The sequence below is a fragment of the Cornus florida genome, unplaced genomic scaffold (assembly GCF_030987335.1).
Source record: "Cornus florida cultivar Cherokee Brave unplaced genomic scaffold, ASM3098733v1 CherokeeBrave_3.0.0_Hap2_Chr08, whole genome shotgun sequence".
Classification (NCBI taxonomy): Eukaryota; Viridiplantae; Streptophyta; class Magnoliopsida; order Cornales; family Cornaceae; genus Cornus; species Cornus florida.
In genome coordinates this window covers 4,371,600-4,389,180 of record NW_026775578.1, presented here as the reverse complement: position 1 = coordinate 4,389,180, position 17,581 = coordinate 4,371,600, and the positions used below count along the sequence as shown (strand labels likewise).

At 34.5% G+C, this 17,581-nt stretch overlaps 2 protein-coding genes across 4 annotated transcripts; both read right to left on the bottom strand.

Annotated features, from left to right (window-relative positions):
• Positions 1-3,931: 3,931 nt before the first annotated feature.
• On the bottom strand, positions 3,932-8,543 carry LOC132268993 (pentatricopeptide repeat-containing protein At3g12770-like). 3 transcript variants are annotated; one of them, XR_009469408.1, is made up of 2 exons: positions 5,351-8,543; positions 3,932-4,225 (listed from the first exon to the last, which is right to left on the bottom strand). XR_009469408.1 is itself a non-coding variant. In XM_059769962.1 (2 exons), exons 1-2 carry the CDS (start codon positions 7,511-7,513, stop codon positions 5,669-5,671), a joined length of 1,767 nt encoding a protein of 588 aa, XP_059625945.1. In that variant the 5' UTR covers positions 7,514-8,543; the 3' UTR covers positions 4,165-5,668. The 3 variants fall into 3 exon arrangements, 1 of the variants encoding a protein (XP_059625945.1); XR_009469409.1 differs by having other exon boundaries at positions 3,932-4,195; XM_059769962.1 differs by having other exon boundaries at positions 4,165-6,972; positions 7,051-8,543.
• Positions 8,544-8,715: 172 nt separating this feature from the next.
• On the bottom strand, positions 8,716-17,581 carry LOC132268994 (V-type proton ATPase subunit F-like). The gene is made up of 5 exons (XM_059769963.1): positions 17,409-17,581; positions 13,450-13,530; positions 12,937-13,018; positions 10,871-10,953; positions 8,716-8,988 (listed from the first exon to the last, which is right to left on the bottom strand). Exons 2-5 carry the CDS (start codon positions 13,510-13,512, stop codon positions 8,824-8,826), a joined length of 393 nt encoding a protein of 130 aa, XP_059625946.1. The 5' UTR covers positions 13,513-13,530; positions 17,409-17,581; the 3' UTR covers positions 8,716-8,823.

The following is a 17,581-nucleotide window of genomic DNA, read 5'->3' as shown; positions in this document are numbered from 1 at the left end:
TTTCAAAGAGGGTTGCTTAAAATTTTTTGATTGAATATGGTGAGAACACGTTAGGAGAATTTGAGACACGGGAAATGAGTAACAATTGAATTATTTTTTTAAATACACACACAATATATATATATATATATATATATATATATATATATATATATATTAATATTATATGCAAAATGTTTGCACCCGAATTGGCATTTGGTTGCGCGGTCTCACAATGGAACTCACAAAGTCACAAGCCAGTGCAGCGACCTGATGGAGAAAAGCATTGGGGTTGAGAGAAACTTGGAGTTCATTCTTGCTTTTATGAATTAGCCCAATCCAATTGTTTGGGGTCGAAAATATCAAAATTATGCTTTTTGACTGAACCTTTCACTTTGTTCTTCCCAACACTTGAGCATGCTAAAGTGATGGAAGTGACAAGTATAGTTGACGAGGCATTTGAGTGTCTGAATTTATTGGACAACATATTGGTGTCACGCTGCTATAGGAGATGGAGTAACCTTTTTTTTGCAATAAATGCGGTAATCAAGATATGAAGTTCAGACTCAGTTTTCTTTCTCACATGTCAATTGTCAGCTAGGAACCATCTTAGCCGTTCATGAGATTCCAATCCAATGATCGATATTACAAGACCACAACTATAAACAGAACTAATTTATGTCTCATCAAAACACTTGACATTTTATATTGTCGCCCTTTGTGGTCTTTAACATTTAACGCTCAGTTGCAGCTAGTAAACCTTACATTTTATCAATTGTACTTAATGTTTTCGATTCTAACATAGCATTTATTTTCAATCCTAGGTTAACATTTAATTTGTTGGATTTACTGTTTTCTTTCATTAATCCTGTAGTATTAAAGCTTTAATTTTAAGTTGTAGTTGTATAATTAATTTTTTTATTTTCCGTTAGGTTAGGGGTAAAGCGTGCTTAGTACCAAAACCTTGTAAACAATCTAGTCTTGTAACCAATCTTCACCTGCATTAATAGTTAATGACGAGAAAGTTTCTTTTTATTGAACCGTTATAAGTCTCTCCCTATCTTTCTCTCTCTCTTTCTCAAACATAAAAATACAAAAACAACTCTTACTATCAACAGAGCCCTTTGAAGTAATAAAAATAAAGACACTTATTTCTTCACTCTACATTTGCCGCCAAACAAGGCAAAATATATTACTCACGCAATAATAGCACTAGAAATATTTGCTTGGCTTTGCATAGATCGGCTAGCAGGTGAGAAAACTCATGAGCACCCACTGCCGGGCATGCTTTGAGCTAACAAAAAAACATTTTATAATTTCTGCGGTGTCCCAACTCCCAATTCCTTTATTTTTTTTAAAAAAATATAGTTTCTTATAACTTGTTTGTGTCTTTATCTATATTCATACTTTATAGGTGAGTGTTTCGAAGGATTTTTTTTTTTTTTTTTTAATAAAAAAAAGGGGGTGAAGTGTAAGTGCACAAATGTGACATTAGAATACAATCATTTCACAAAAACACCTTCTCTACTTGTTTTTTATTTTCTTAAAGGAAATGGTATTATTAATTTATAACCCTCAAAAACAATTTGCACTTGACATTGCCACTGTTTTTATTACTTTAGTGGGTATGAATATCATCACAACTCATATATGTATGTACATGTTATGTGCATATACATACAGTATTTTTGTACTCATGAAAAAAACAAAAAAAAAAAAAGCTGCTAAATCATTTTAGATTGAAAATGACAAATTCACTCTAAGAAAGAGTCAGTGCACTTTCTTTTTCTTAAATTAAATAACAATGTTTTTAATATTTCATTCACATGGACTAAATCAAGGACATTAATATCAATTCACATTAAAAATAAAGAATAACATTTACTAAAATGCCTTCCATCACATGATTTTGGAGAAAAAAACATCAGGAATGAGCAGGTCACACACCACACGACGTGATTGCCATTACTTCCCTGTATCAATCGTTTTGGGGTATGGATTGAGGAATGCCAAAATCGCAACTTAATTGGTCCTAGCCCACAGTTGTACCCAAAGAAAAATAGCCCACAGTTGGCCAGTAGTAATCAGTAATCAGTAATCATCAAGGTGTTAAGCATTGCTCAGTAATAAACTGTATTCATAAACCGTAGAAACCGTGCAACGGAATCATACTCGATAGTCACTTCGATTCAATTCTTTTATGATTCGGTCCTGATTTCTGTTCTAAAATAAAGAATAGTTCCAGGTCCGTTAGAAATCTAGAACGGAGCTGAAAATTAAACCAAACTATATATATCTATATATATATATATAAATAATAATATAACATATATCACAAAGATTAAAACTAGAACACAACAATATATTTTTTTGGACTATGCCCAAAGAAAAAATTACTATCAAATGATTTTTTACCTGGTGACTATATTGTTGAACCATGCCTATTCGAAGGGAAGTAGACTACTCAAGAATTTCGTAATTGAATAAAGAATTCAGAAAATCATATACACAGAGATTTTCATCTATCTTTAGCCGATGACTCTCTCTCTCCCAACCCAACCATTGAAGATCTGATCTACCAACCTTTTCTTTTTGTAAGGCTTATACCTTACCTGAGAGGCACAAATCAGTTTTATGAGTAGCTTCTATAATGACTTACCGGGGAATATTAAAAAAATAAAAGAAGTTCAATAATGTGGCTACCCCACACACACACACAAGTCCCATTTCTCTCAATCAGTCACTTCTGACATGTTTAAAACCTAGTTTGGCTCTATGCCATTAAGCTTTTTACTCAATAATAGCATCTTCTGCAACAAAATACTCGATGAAGAAAATTCTATACAAGCTGGAGTTATTGGATTCTAGCAGTTGCTACTGCACCAACAAGCACCAATAGGATTCGAATTCAGTCGTTAAAACATAAATGCCCTCTGGTCAATCAGTTGGCCATGCAGAGGTCCAAATTAAAATCATAATAATATGAAATGATTAATGTGAAAAATGCAAATTTTGAATCATAGTAATATAAAATTCAGCATTTGTGTAATTAAATTTAGTCCAGTAAACATCCCAGCAAAAATAAGAATCAATGTATGGTGAAATATATATATATATATATATATATATATATATATATATATATATATATATTGATGTATGTAGATAATTCCAAAGCAGCCAAACTCTTGTATTGAGTTATATGTCAAGGAACGTAAATTTCATGAAGATACTAAACACTTGCCATAAAAAGAAGGGGATGCTAAACATGTTATCAGAGTTGAAATAGATAAAAATAGATAAAAATGAGACATGCATCTAAACTAATATGCAACAGATTTACCAATCAATCTAAATGAATATTCTGTCAGCTATGCTTATGCCTTATGCAGCAGCAATCTATAGTCCAAGTGGACAACATTCGATGGATGGCTGAGATACAGTAAGAAACAGGAAATTGAAACTTGGGTACCTTTGAGATAACAGAGAAAAAAAAAATAAAAAATAAAAAATTTAAGGTAAGAGGAGAATGAAAGATAAAAGGCAGAATGATCCAACTCCTGAACTATTAAGCAGTGCAAAAAGATCAACCGACGATCAAGAGACAGAGAAGCAGTTTTCAGAAAGGAATTTGATGAAACAGGTAAAACAATATTTAATTTCAAACACGAGAAACATGATTACTATTGAGAAGAACGAAGAACAAAACTCTTGTTCTAAGCTGACTCAGCCCCAAACAACTGTGAAAATAAAAAATATGAGAGAGATAGAGAGAGAGAGAGTGAGACTACAATACAAGGAAGTATATAGTGGCAAAAAAGAGTGTACCGTGTAACGGCATACTTAGTAAAGTAATCATAAATCAACTATCCAAATTTTAGGTACACACCCCTCAAGCAGCCACAGGTTAGAAATTGCATCATCTTTTTTCTGAAAAAAATTAAAATTAAAATTAAAATTAAAAATCCATTTATTATCCATGAGCAATCTTTATAGTTAGAAGTATGTCTGCAAAACCCCATACAGCAGTAGTCCCACCAGACATTTGAAAACAATATCCCAATTGCTAACGGCAACCACTGTTTGATAATCTAAATCATTTCTCTGTATATGAGCAGATAATGGATCTAACCATTGTCATTTTCATTCTAAATAGATAGGCTGAAATTTGGAGGCTTCACTTACAGGCTTCGTCATTTCGAACTTCCAATACTTGCTGCAAAAAAACAAAGGCATGGCTTGAATGCTGCAAGCTCGTCACAATAATAAAATTCCTGTTAGTAACACATTCTACTGAAGGCAATTGGAAGTCAGAGAGCACCAATAAAACTAAAACAGGACTAGTTCACATGCAACTAATCCAAGTAATGGTGATAAACTTAAAACGGAGAAAACAAAAAGAAACAAAGAAAGTATCTTCATTGATAAGCACCAAAACTTACTCTTCTGCATAAATCACACCAAGTGCTCCAACTTACAAGTACTTACAACCTGATTTACTACTTTAAGCTACATGTGAAGGGCTATGGTAAAGTCTCATGGAAGCTAAAGTAATAAAAAGGAAACATGTTTCTGAATTAAAGGTAATCTTAGACTCCAAAATAAAGTGATCAATGTCTTCTCTTTTTGAAGTGTGGTGAAATAAACTTTATTTTTCATAATGCAAGTTGGGAAGAACTCTGTACTGTAATGAAGTTTAGCAGGTATATACAGAGAGGAAAAGGTGGGTAACATGGGATGATTTCTTCATTGGACCTTTCGATCGGCAATCTGTTTTGATGTAGATTTGCTGGTAAATGCATTTTAAGGTAGTTCCTCTCTATTAGAAGAAGGGGAAGTTAGCTAATACTTGGAATATGCACGGGTCACATATTCATGGATGACTCGGGAAACTGATTTACAAGAAGATAACAGTTTTTGTGTAATTTATACTGCCACCACCAGGGGTGACATTTGGTTAAGGTTGGGTTGGGAGGAAAGCAAGCATAAAACCTCCACAAGCTTAAAACATCATCCGGACAAGTCACATGATCCCATCCAACAACCAATATGCTGATGATTGAACATTTCAAACCCACACCAAGCAGATTGCAAGTAATCCCATCCTTGGTTCGGGTTAGCTATCTCATACATGTACATGTACATGTATCAAGTATTCAATATCCATATAAAGAGTACATAATAAATGTCACGCATCCAGAAAAGGCGTTTCCGGAAGCGTGACAGTAAACAATTGATATATTTACAAAAATGATAATGTAAATATTATCTTTATGCATAATCTTAGTTGTACTATGCATGTCTCATGTCTCCTTATCTTGGTCAGTTTTTATCATTACAGTTTGCAGATTGTTTAATCCCTAATACTGACCTTGATCGATTCACACTATGGCGACCTCAAAATTAACTGTTTATCTGACTTAAGTTGCTTCCCAAGCTGTCTTTCAGTGCTCTGGATAAATAAGGAGTTGATGGTGTGATCATCAGTAATGCCATGTTCGGTGAAGCAAAAACTTCTGAGGGGTTGAAAAATTAGAAATCTTTACCAACTCCTTGAAATTTGCTCTTCCTTGGCAAACAATCATTTCAGGTAAAATTAAGCTTGCAACAATCTCTAACTTAAGTATGCATTGAAATCAGATGAGCATAAATTGATGTTCTTGGATAGCATCACAGCTTAGAGACCTTTTCAATACTTTAGAGCATTGACTTCTGAATCTTCTCCAATAAGAAATCCATTATTTGTTCCATTCACCTCAATTGAGCTACAGCCGGCAGAATTCCTCAACCCCTTGGCTTTCATTTCTTCACGTAACCTCATGACCCCATCCCACCTACAATCTTCGGCATACATGTTTGACAGCATTAGTCTAGACCAAGAATCAGAAGGATCAAGCTCAAGTAGCCTTCTGGCTGCAACCTCACCTAGATCTACATTCTTGTGGACGCGGCAGGCACTAAGCAGGGCTTTCCATACTACGTTGTTGGCTTCCATGGGCATTTCGAGTATAAGTTCATATGCCTCTGATAGACGACCCATTCGGCCTAAAAGATCTATCATACACCCATAATGTTCAACCTTGGGTTTCAGATTGTAATATTTCTCCATGGAACAGAAATGGACCCACCCTTGATCTAACAATCCAGCATGAGCACAAGCATTGAGGACTCCCGTGAACGTGACTTCGTCAGGTTGAAGCATGGCTTCTTGCATCTTAGAGAAGTAGTCTAGGGCCTCCTTCCCTTGTCCATGCGTTGCTAGCCCACAGATAATCGATGTCCACAAGAAGATATCTTTCCTTGGAGACTTGTCAAATATTTGCATAGCCTTTTCAATGTTGCCACACTTTGAGTACATATCAATGAGGCTGGAGTCCAATTCCCCATCTGAATTAAAGTTGCTTCTCTGTATATAAGCATCTATTTTTGTGCCTATGTCCAGAGCTCCAACACTAACGCAGGCAGACAGAACACTTGACAGAGTTGATACATTCGGTTTCACACCAACAAACTCCATCTCCTGGAACAATGCTAAAGCCTCCTTAGATTCACCAGCACGAGATAGTCCTCCAATTATCGTGTTCCATGACACCAAATCTCTCTCTGGCATTGATTTATATAGCAACTTTGCGAGCTCCAAGTTATTGTGCTCGAAACTTTGATGAATTATAGCATTCCAAATCACAATATTTTTAACTGGGATATCCAAAAATAGCTGGTGTGCAAGATCGAAATTTCCAGAGTCTCCATATGTACCCAAAAGGCTGCTATATACAAAAGGGTCTATATATAGTCCAGTCTTGATGACAAAACCATGAATCAACTGAGCAACCCCCAGGTCCCCAAACAGACCACAGGCAGAAATAACAGTAGCCATCGCCACCGGGTCAGGCATAAGATCAACTTCCCCCATCTTCCGAAACAATTCCATCGCTTCCATAGGAAGTTCCACGCAAGCATAGGCCCGAATCATCGCAGTCCACAACACCAATCCTGGATGAAGCATTTCATCAAACACTTGTCGCCCATTATCAATAGAACCACAATTGACATAAAACCGAAGCAAAGCACCTGAAACAAACTCACTAGACCCAAACCCAGTTCTTATAACATTTGCATGAACTTCTTCACCTTCCCGGAGGTCTTGTAATGCCTTGATTAGGTACATGAAAGTGTGCCCATTGGGTCTTAAACCAGTAACAAGCATCTGCTTATAGATTAAAAGAGGTGGGTCTGTTGGAAATGTGTTGTTCCGTGACAGTTTCTTGATGATGGTGTTCCATGTGAAGAGATCAGGACGAGAAATGCGTGAGAAAATTGAAGAAGCGTAATGGTAGTCTAGGAGTGCCGGAGAGGATAGTAATTGAGTAGCAGCAAATGTGTTTTGAATGATGCCGGTGACAATCATGTAAGCATGAATTTGACGGAGCTTTAGGGGGTCTGTGGTGGTTTGTAGAAGGGTTGTGAGGGTTGGGCTGAGCGTTTGGAGAATAGGAGGGACGAGAGTGCGTATAGGCTGGTTGAGAGGTAGCATGCATGTTTTTGCAATCTATCTGGAAGAAACTGGTCTATATATATGTGTGTGTAACCGATATTGGTAGAGAAATACTGAAGGCTAAAGACTGGTGCATTAGGCACCACCTAGCAATGAGAGTGTCATCCCATATCATATGTGAATGAGTTGGTACGCAACAGTACTAACTTTTAGATTAGAGGACACCAAACTCCCGCCGGAAGGAGTTCATCCAGATAGACAGGGTGTTTTTTTTTTTTTAAAGCAGCATCACATAAGTTAAAAAGTTATGTGATACTCTATTTTTTTTTTTTTATGCATATGTTCTGAGGCGTGGATCGTGAAACTTAATTATCTCATTATCTATTTATTATTTTATTATTATTTTATTTTTTTCCTTTCCTTTCTTCAAAAATTTGAACTAACAGCTGCAGTTTTTTTTTTCTTTGTCCTAGAAAAAAATTTTATGGAGTATTCATACCACTCCGTCGTTAAAGAATGGTATAAATAGTGATTGCAAAGCCCACAAAAACAACACTATTTGTTTCTGCAAACCGCACCTCCCTCTCCCTACACTGACACACTATCACCCTAAAACTTCATGCCCCCGGATGCTCTAACCTTTTTTGTCGCTCATTACGGCCTTTGGACCAGAATATAAGATTTTTTTAGTTTCACACAGTAAAATGTTTTTCTTCTTTTGCTTTTCGATGTTTGATTAAAATTCTGAACCGTTTTCTTCTTTTGCTTTTCCATGTTTGATTAAAATTCTGAACCTTTTTCTTGTTTATATATGTACATAAAATTGCTTACTTCAACAAACCTGTATGTCAATTTTCACCTGTAATTTTTTATTACAAAGGCTCCAAACAACGTAAAATATAATTTACTAATTGTGAAAAGTAACCAAACAAAAAAATAAAACACTCTTTAAAAAACATTTTACATCACAACAAACCAACCGTAAATGAAAATTCAAATCCATCCCCCCATACCCCTCCCATGGTACCACCATATATAAAATCCTCACCTCACCCTGCAGTCAAAACTTTTTATCTCATACTCAAAACCAACTGATTTCTGGTCATTAAGTTGCTTACTCTAGTCAAAAATCATTTCAGTTATGCTGTATCCTGGTCATAATCATGTCAAACATATCACGCAGATGACATCAGGCCGAATTTGCTAAAAAGGCTTTAGCTCATTCATTGTTTTCAAAATAATAGAACCAATAGAACTAAGAAAGATGATGAACTTAAGTGCCTCAAAACAAATAATTCACTAATCCAGGATACAGACTCGCAAATAAGGTTACATATATGTAGATGGCATTAACGCCTCCCAGATGCCACTGATTCAGCAGAGAAGAGGTACTTCACTCGTGAAAGAACAGAATCATGTGTAGGATCATATGGTTGATCTTTGGAAGGAATCTCCAGAATTGCTGGAACAGGCTTGTTGTAGCTATCTACTAAAAACCTTATCATGTTTGCAACCTGGAAATCAATGAACAGAGGACAATGTTTTACCTTGAAACCAAATCAGAAAACAAAAATGCACAGCAACCAAGTGCTTATTCCTCTATCACCGTACAGCCAGCCAAAAATTCAAAGTGGCATCTCCTAACACATTGATCATATGGCGATAAGATTGATTTTAAAAAGTTAGATTGCATATTCAACTTCAGTGACCAAGAATAATTCCGAATTTCAAATTATGAAAATATTGGCCGCCATGGTTTTATTTCAGAGCACTAAAGTAAATATATCATGTGTCACTAGGGTTGCAAATGAACCGAGGACTGAGCTGTTCATGAAGATCAGCTTGTGTAGGCTAGTATGTGTTTATAAACATAGTCTTGTGTATAGTGATGCAGCCAGGAATTCTGTTGTTGGGTTGGGGTGTTACGTTGAAGAATAATAAGATATATATATATATTGAAGATAGAAATTATTTGAAGAAAATTTAATATTGGTTAGAAATATTTTCATCCATTAAATTTACAATTGTTTTCGCTGCGTTTTTATATTAAACAAGATTCTCATTCGTATTGACAAGAAAAACTGTGTATTTAAGTAATACACTTAATTAAAAAAAACAATTCAGAGGTGTATTCTAATGTGTATCTCTCATTCCCTCTTACTGTGAATGCTATTAACAAATTTTCAATAAGTCAGATTAGTTGGACTCAACACACCTAGAAAGTCCTTATTGGCAATAATTAAAGATTAAAGAATGAAACTTGTCTTTGTATTAGGAACTTAGACCTCTTTTTAGATAGGTTTTAAAAATCAAAAACTAATTAATAATTAGATTAAATCAAATAAATAAGAAAATTGCACTTTACAGTATGGGTATATTCGTGATTTCCATGTATCATATATATTAAAAGATAAGTAGATGATGATACTATTTAGGTTTTCTCGTACCTTCTTAGAGATTGTGATCTTTCCATTAAAGAAAAAATAGCTGAAATAAGGAAAAGAAAGGATTAAAGATGGAGATATTGAGTGTCCAGTGACCAAAGAGAAAAAGAAAGAGATTACATTAGTGGCCAAAGATTATAAGTTAGGGTAGTTTTAGAATTCCAAAATTTTATATACATAAAATGAAAATATCAATTTTTTTAGGGGAGGCAGTTTTAGAATTTTAAAGTTTAATATGTATAAAAATAAATTATAAAAAAATTTGAGGGGCGCAACTTGTAGCTCCGTCCTTGCTTGTGTAGGTTCATAAATGTGGGTTGCTTATGTAGGCTCGTATAATTCATGAACAAACCAAAGCAATCTTGAATACGGGTCCAAACAAAGCCTGAACGCAAATACAATATTGATGTTGACTTTTTCTGTTATACGAGCGGAGCAGAGTCTTGAGCTTTTCAAAATAATGACAAGCCGAGCCCGAGCTCAACTTTTTGAACTCATGATGATTCCGAGCTGAGATTGCACTAAACCCTCAAACGAACGAGCCGAGCCGAGCTTGGACAAAGTGAAGTTCAGCTCGGCTTAATTTAATTTACAGCCCTATGTGTCACCTATATAATAAAGGAATTAATTTCACATGGGAGATTCAATAGGGCAATTCCTTTTTTCTCTGGTTCCTCACAGGCAACTATGTTGTTTCTGCCTGAGAATGTTTTACTAAAATTTAATAGTAGTATGGCGTATAAAATTGTATGTTTAACTTAAATATTTTAAACAATATTGATAATAGGTTTAAAACATACATTTGCACAGTAAGAGAACTCATGAAAATTGATAAGGGGGTCAAAATACAGCACTGTACCCAAATAAGTTGCTTAATTAACATACATTACCAGAAAGGAGAAGCATTAGAAATCAATTAATGAAACATGAAAAAGTACATCAAACGACTTACGTATTGGCTGATCATCACTATTGCAGTTTCCTCTCTTGTTGTGAACTCTTTGAAAGCATCTTCAATTTGTTTAACCGTTATTTCTAATCCATAAACAATTTTTATTATAAGCTAACAATAAGAATATTAAAAAAAAAAAAAAAAAAAAACTGCTTAAAAATTAATATAATGAGAAAAACAAAAATCTCTATTTTGCTAGTGAAAAAGACCAGTAAAAAACAAAAATTTTGAAGCTCTACAACTGTCGTGCAAAGCAAAGTTGCAAGATGCCAAATTTTCCATCATCATCTTCTTGAAGGTTTCTGTTCATTAAATTGACATATTGCAAAGCAACCATTGCAGAAATAGATAAATGGGATTAAAGCAGTGGCTTTTGGAGGCAACTCAAGGATAGAGTATGGTTGCCCAACCAATCTTTGTACTTGGATAGAGTATGGGATTAAAGCAGTGGCTTTTGGAGCCAGAATGTATGTTCACTCAAGTGGATATAAATTATGATTCAGAGATTATTATAGCAAAGCATGAAGGTGGGGTGAAAAACAAGTACACAAAATTTTGAGACTCGTATGGTTGCAAGGTACATAAAACTTCATAGGATAGAAATGTTAAGAGATTATGCAAAATCCTGTATGTGGGAAAAAACAAGGTAGGCTTAATCTACTAGCTAGGACCTTAGAAAAAGGCCACTAACACAACAAAAGCTACAAAAAACATCAATAATCAGAATGAATGATAAATTAACCATTATTTTGAACTTTGAGGTTTAAACATCCTTCCCCTCGAACAGGGGCGAAACAATGTGGCAAAATTTTGAGAAAACCTGGAAATTAGGTCTCCTATAAATAGTGAGTTTCAAAATGCTAAAAAGATCTAACATGTGTCACCCCCAAAATTTACAAGAAAATTCAATTTGAATCCTTTTAGGTTTTGTTTTTGGAAGTATTCATTTTGAAGGGAAAAAAAAAAAAAAAAAAGCTTAAAATTTCCAAATATAACCCATGTACTATTATTTTTCTCATTTTATAAAAAGTTATTTGTGAAATAACATACATGGGATAGATGGTTTGGACACATACATGGGATAGATGGTTTGGACACATACATTGGAGACCTAGAGAAGCACCAGTCAAAGGAAGAAGAGTAGTTGTCATTCAAGGTAAGAGATGGAGAAGGCGACCAAAAATAACATGAGATGAGATTATTAAAAATGACTTTAAAAAGTTAAAATAGTAGGTGAAATGACATGTAAAAGAAAGATTGGAGACACAGAATTCATATGACCGACCCCATTTATATAGAAATAGGATAAGGTGATGATGATGATGATGAGGAGGAGGAGGAGGAGGAGTTATTTGTGAAATACTAAATAAATATATATATATATATAACTAATTTCTTATATACTTTCCGGTTTTTTAAAAAAGAAAATTGTACTTTCTAATTTTTAACTTTCATTGTCAAACTATTAATTCGGTCCCTGCACTCACCTGCCTCCCTTCTCCTCCAAGGCTCAAACATCGTTTTCTATCTTCTTTCTGTTTCTCTTCTTTTTCGAGAATCTAGCGGGCATTTATTTATTCATAACTTGAAGTCGAATTGCAAGCTACATATCATAAATGATTAGGAGTAATACAACAATTAAAAAGTGTGCTGGATGCAAATTTAATGCAGAAACAAAATTTAATAATTTATATTCAATCATTTAAATTCTATAAAATCGCCACTACAGGCTGTAGCTTACTGGTACTCTCTCACTTTCTAAAATAGAAGATCTGAGGGTTCAATGGCGTGACTCAACTAGGAAAAATAGATAAATTCTATAAAATCATGCTTATAACATTTAATTGAAAAAAAATTAAAGTGAAATATCTAACCAACTAAGCAATGTGAATTCCAAATAACCAATAGAGATTAAAGAAATCATATCATGTGGACCCCACATAAAAGATACATTTGGTCAATATGAAGAGAAAAAACCGCATTATTTTAATCAGTCTAGGACTTTCGGTTCCTATAGCACTGCTCAACCTTAAAAACTTCAGAGCATTCAAGGCTCAATAACATACTTGAATCCACAATAAGGTAATTTGTCTTTCTCCTTGGGTCAACGTTGCCAACTCCAGCCAGTAAAAATCCAATAATTGAATCCTACATTGGATAAGTTATATAAGAAAAAAGAAAGCTAGGGAAATAAATATTGTTGCATACTGGAAAATAATTAATCAATTTGGCATACTTTAAAGAATGTTAGCTGGGAAAAAGGAAAAGGAAAGGCACTTCAGCACAGAAAAACAGGACATGGTGAGAAATGAGAAGGTAAAAGTAGACTCCACCGAGACCCAACTTTAAGTGCCCAAAACCTCCTTTGGATGGTGTTTCTCCTGGTCCAACACATCCCAGTATGCTAAAATTTAAAGCACAATCTTATCCTTCAATTACATAATTCAAAATCTTCTAATGTTGCAAACAGATAGGCATAAAGAATGAACCAGTTTCAGTTCCTCTAGAACATGACTAATCCAAACATAATTTCAATTTTACTTTTAATTTCACCATGGAAGCATATACCATGGTCTTACCTCATCAGCAATCATGGCAATGAGTGCTGAGTTGCTTGTAGGAATTTGAACTCTGTTAGCCATTGAAGACAAATAGCGCAACTACAAAAGGAAAATATATTATAAAATCAGATAATAATCACCATTTTACAGAATTCACACCAAGAGCAAAGCATACCCAAGGGGCTGCTACGGTGCTTTATCTAATAATAGACATTCTTAACAATACAAGAAGGCATGAAAAAGCATTGCTCAATTGATAAACAGGCATGAAAAGAGGGATCAAATGATGCCTATGCTTCCTCGTCCGTTAGATTTACCAAAGCCACACCCATGTGGATTTTTCTTCATGTAAAAAACTCAAGAAGGTGACACAGGTAACACCATTAATGAGTATTTTGTGCAATCTTGATCTCAATTTAGATGAGCAACCAAGTGACATCAAAGATGAAGTTTCCATTTTTCATGTGTAATTACGCCATCTAAGTACTCTTTCTTTTTATATCCTTCTCAAGAGATCTAGGCCATCCAATAATGCAGCCGAGGGCGTGGTGGAACAAAATAATTGCACGATCTTTATCAAGTTCTAAGTCTCAGAGTGAAACAAAGGAAATTTTTCTACAAGGATGACAAGAAAGCATTATCAAAATATTCCCATCGTCATTGTTCAAGTGCCAGATACTAATGGGTTCATTCACTAGTATCACACTTAGAATTATATATATTTGGATAGATATAAGTCATAAATTTGGTGAATGAACTTAGAATGGTTCATCCTAAAATTAAGTGAATCAAATAGATTCATTGAGAATACCAAAGGTCTAATACGAATACTTGTCAGAACATCTCCTTTGTTAATGTATGAACCATCTAAATACATACATATATATATGAACATATTTAAAACTTTATTATTTAGGGGGGCATGAATCAAAATAATTAGACTTAAATTATATACATATTTAAGAACATTACGAAGATATCTTGAAACATTCTCCAACAACCGATAATTGATGTTTTACAAGTGGCATGCCATGCACAGGGATTGCCCCTGGCTCTAACATGGTTATCCTGTATTTACACTGAGGGAGCTATTGATGATATTAGTAGGGTGCGCATCAGAAGTAACACAAGTTCAAATGGAAAATGTGTTATTTATTGAAAAAACAACTTGTTATGTGAATGATAGCAAGATGCACGGATTTGTGCGTTCATGTGCAGATCAATGTCTAGAAGAAGGGCCAAGGGTTGTTGGAAAAGCTCTAAAATCCAATACCTCCCATCTGATTTAAAAGAATTTTATATTAGTGAGTATCCATTTGTTAATCACGCACACAAGTTTCGCTTGAATGCTGCAGTTGTGATCAAATTAAAGAACATTCTTCTTTTATTGAACAACATATCTGCTACCATGCAGAGGATTTCCAATTGTTTGAGAAGAGTTTCTGACACTCTTCGATGTTAGAATAGTGGCACTGCCCTGTGTGCTTAGGATATCCATGGAGGGATTACTCACTGCCTTCATTTGGTTTTGAATGAGGTTTTACTTGTAAACCAAATGAGTAAACCAAATTAATGGTCAACAACTCAGATTATAAGTAAAACCTCATTCAAAACTAAATGAAGACATTAAGTACTCTCCTGCATGGACATCCTAAGCACGCAGGGCAGTGCCACTATTCTAAGACCGAAGAGTGTCAGAAACTCTTCTCAAACAGTTGGAAACCCTCTACATAGTAGTAGATATGTTGTTTAGTCAAAGAAGAATGTTCTTTAATCTGATCGCAACTACAGCATTCAAGCCAAACTTGCGTGCTTGATCGATTAACAAGTGGATACTCACTAATATAATATTCTTTTAAATCAGATGAGAAAATGGAGGTATTGGATTTTAGAGCTTTTCCAGCAACACCTTGTCCTTCCTCTAGAAATTGATCTACACGCATGAACGCACAAATCCGTACATCTTGCAATCATTCACATAATAAGTTGTATTTTCAATAAATAACAAATTTTCCAATCGAACTTGGGTTACTTCTGATGCGCACCCTACTAATATCATCACTCAGTGTAAATACATGATAGCCATGTTAGAGCCAGGGACAATTCCCATGCATGGCATGCCACTCATAAAACATCAATTATCAATTGTTAGAAAACGTTTCAAAATATCTTCGTAATGTTTTTAAAAATATATATGTATATAATTTTAAGTCTAATTATTTTGATTCATGCCCCCCTAAATAACAAAGTTTTAAACATGTTCATATATAAATCCATGCATTTAGATGGTTCATACATTAACAAAGGAGATTTTTTTACAAGTATTCATACTAGACCTTTGGTATTCTCAATGAATCTATTTGATTCACTTAATTTTAGGATGAACCATTCTAAATTCATTCACCAAATTTATGACATATTTATCAAAATATATATGTCATGAATATTTTTGCATGCGGCAGGTTATTATTTGAACCCAGGGTTCTTTTATTCAAACCCGAATATTGATGAAGATGCAGAGATTGCAAAGGGGTTCTATGACTGTATAGCAAGTTTGGTCCCAGACACCAAAGAGCAAGACCAAATTACTGAGGAGTTGTCCATCTATTATAAAGCTGAGGACCTATTTGGTGATAGATTTCTGGTTGTGAACGAAATCGAAGCATGTTTGACCATGCAAGTATCTATTACGTAGATTGGTAATTTAATTATTGAAAATTAAATTCTTAATTCTGTATGCTTACTAGTTAAAGTTGAATTTATTACAGCTTATAACGAAAAAAGAAATGGGCTCTCTCAAACAACTTTGAATATTTAGTGGTTACCAAATACAAGAGGGCATTAAGGCATCCGTATAATATGCGTGATACTTTTGATCCCATTTTACTTGATGACATTGATGAGAGCAATGAGTGGTTGACTGGGAGGATGGATGATGATGGTGATGCCAAAGATGATCTAGTCTTTGATGATGATTCCTTGGACATGGGGTGATGTTGCTAGTGTTGTTAGAATTGGAGAGGATAGCAGGCAACGGTTGTCTAGATCAAAAACTAGTTTACGGCCAGCAACAAATGAAGTAGGAAGCTCCTCTTCAGTTCAACTTATTGATGTGGTTGAGGAAGAGACAAAAGAAGATCTTGAGAATTATGAGTCCTTACGTGGTGATCAAGAAGGTGCTATGTTTATTGATGATGAGAATGATATTTAGATCTTTTGGTGTTGTCTTCTTAGGAAGAAGTGAACATTTCCATGTTTGTTTTAGTTTTTATTTCATTAGTTAACTTTTGCATCTTTATGTAAATATATTGACTATTTGGTACTTTTGCATCTTTTTATTTACTCTTATTGAGTACCATTTTTTATTTTTTTCTCGTCCAAGCTCCAGGAGGCCTTAGCGCCTTAATGCGCCTTGAGCCTTTAACAACTATGGACAAGAGTGATATAGGATTACACTCACAAAAAAAACAGATTAAACAAATGAAAAATTGTCTGCAAACAGATCATGACTGATAGTAAACATAAGTTAAAACAATCATATAGACATGTATCATGTATGCGCGTACCTATTACATCCAGTACCATGCTACATCATCCTGGAAGTCATGTCGTCAAACTAAAATTTGATGCTGGATACAAAATATAGACTAGACAGATTCTTCAAATCCATAATTATTGAACAAATTGTAAATTCACTCCAGTAAGATATTGCATTTCTTTTCTTACATCAATTTACAGCCTATATTTCTAATTCAAGACAATTGTACATATCATATATATATATATATATAACAAATGCACATGTTTCCATAGAAATCAAACATTAGATTAGAACTGAAGTATATGAAAACAAACGCAATTGCGTTCGATTCGAGTCAGGATGATGTTAAAAAAAAAAAAAAAAAAGAATCAACTGATCCTTCATCAATTTAACGGCCCAACACCGGGTAAAGATTGAAAAAGCAGAAAATGATTACCTGTGTATTCAATCTCGAGCGCTAGAACAATCGAGAGACCTGTATAGCGAACTCCAGTCTATCGTCGATACCAGAACTTCACACGCGTGAAAGGCAGAGATAATTTTGTTCAAAGGAAACGATGACGCCACTCATCTTGCAAAAACCAACCAAACAATTTGAGAACTTGCGGA

Bases quoted from the DNA above. Each gene is read 5' to 3' on its own strand.
- LOC132268993 (XM_059769962.1), bottom strand. From the start codon at position 7,513: ATGCTACCTCTCAACCAGCCTATACGCACTCTCGTCCCTCCTATTCTC. The intron at 6,973-7,050 runs GTGCTTTGCTTC...TGCTTCATCCAG, and splicing joins GTCTAGTGAGTTTGTTTCAG to GATTGGTGTTGTGGACTGCG.
- LOC132268994 (XM_059769963.1), bottom strand. From the start codon at position 13,512: ATGGCTAACAGAGTTCAAATTCCTACAAGCAACTCAGCACTCATTGCC. The intron at 13,019-13,449 runs GTAAGACCATGG...TATCCAATGTAG, and splicing joins TTGCCATGATTGCTGATGAG to GATTCAATTATTGGATTTTT. The intron at 8,989-10,870 runs GTAAGTCGTTTG...ATTGATTTCCAG, and splicing joins TAGTGATGATCAGCCAATAC to GTTGCAAACATGATAAGGTT.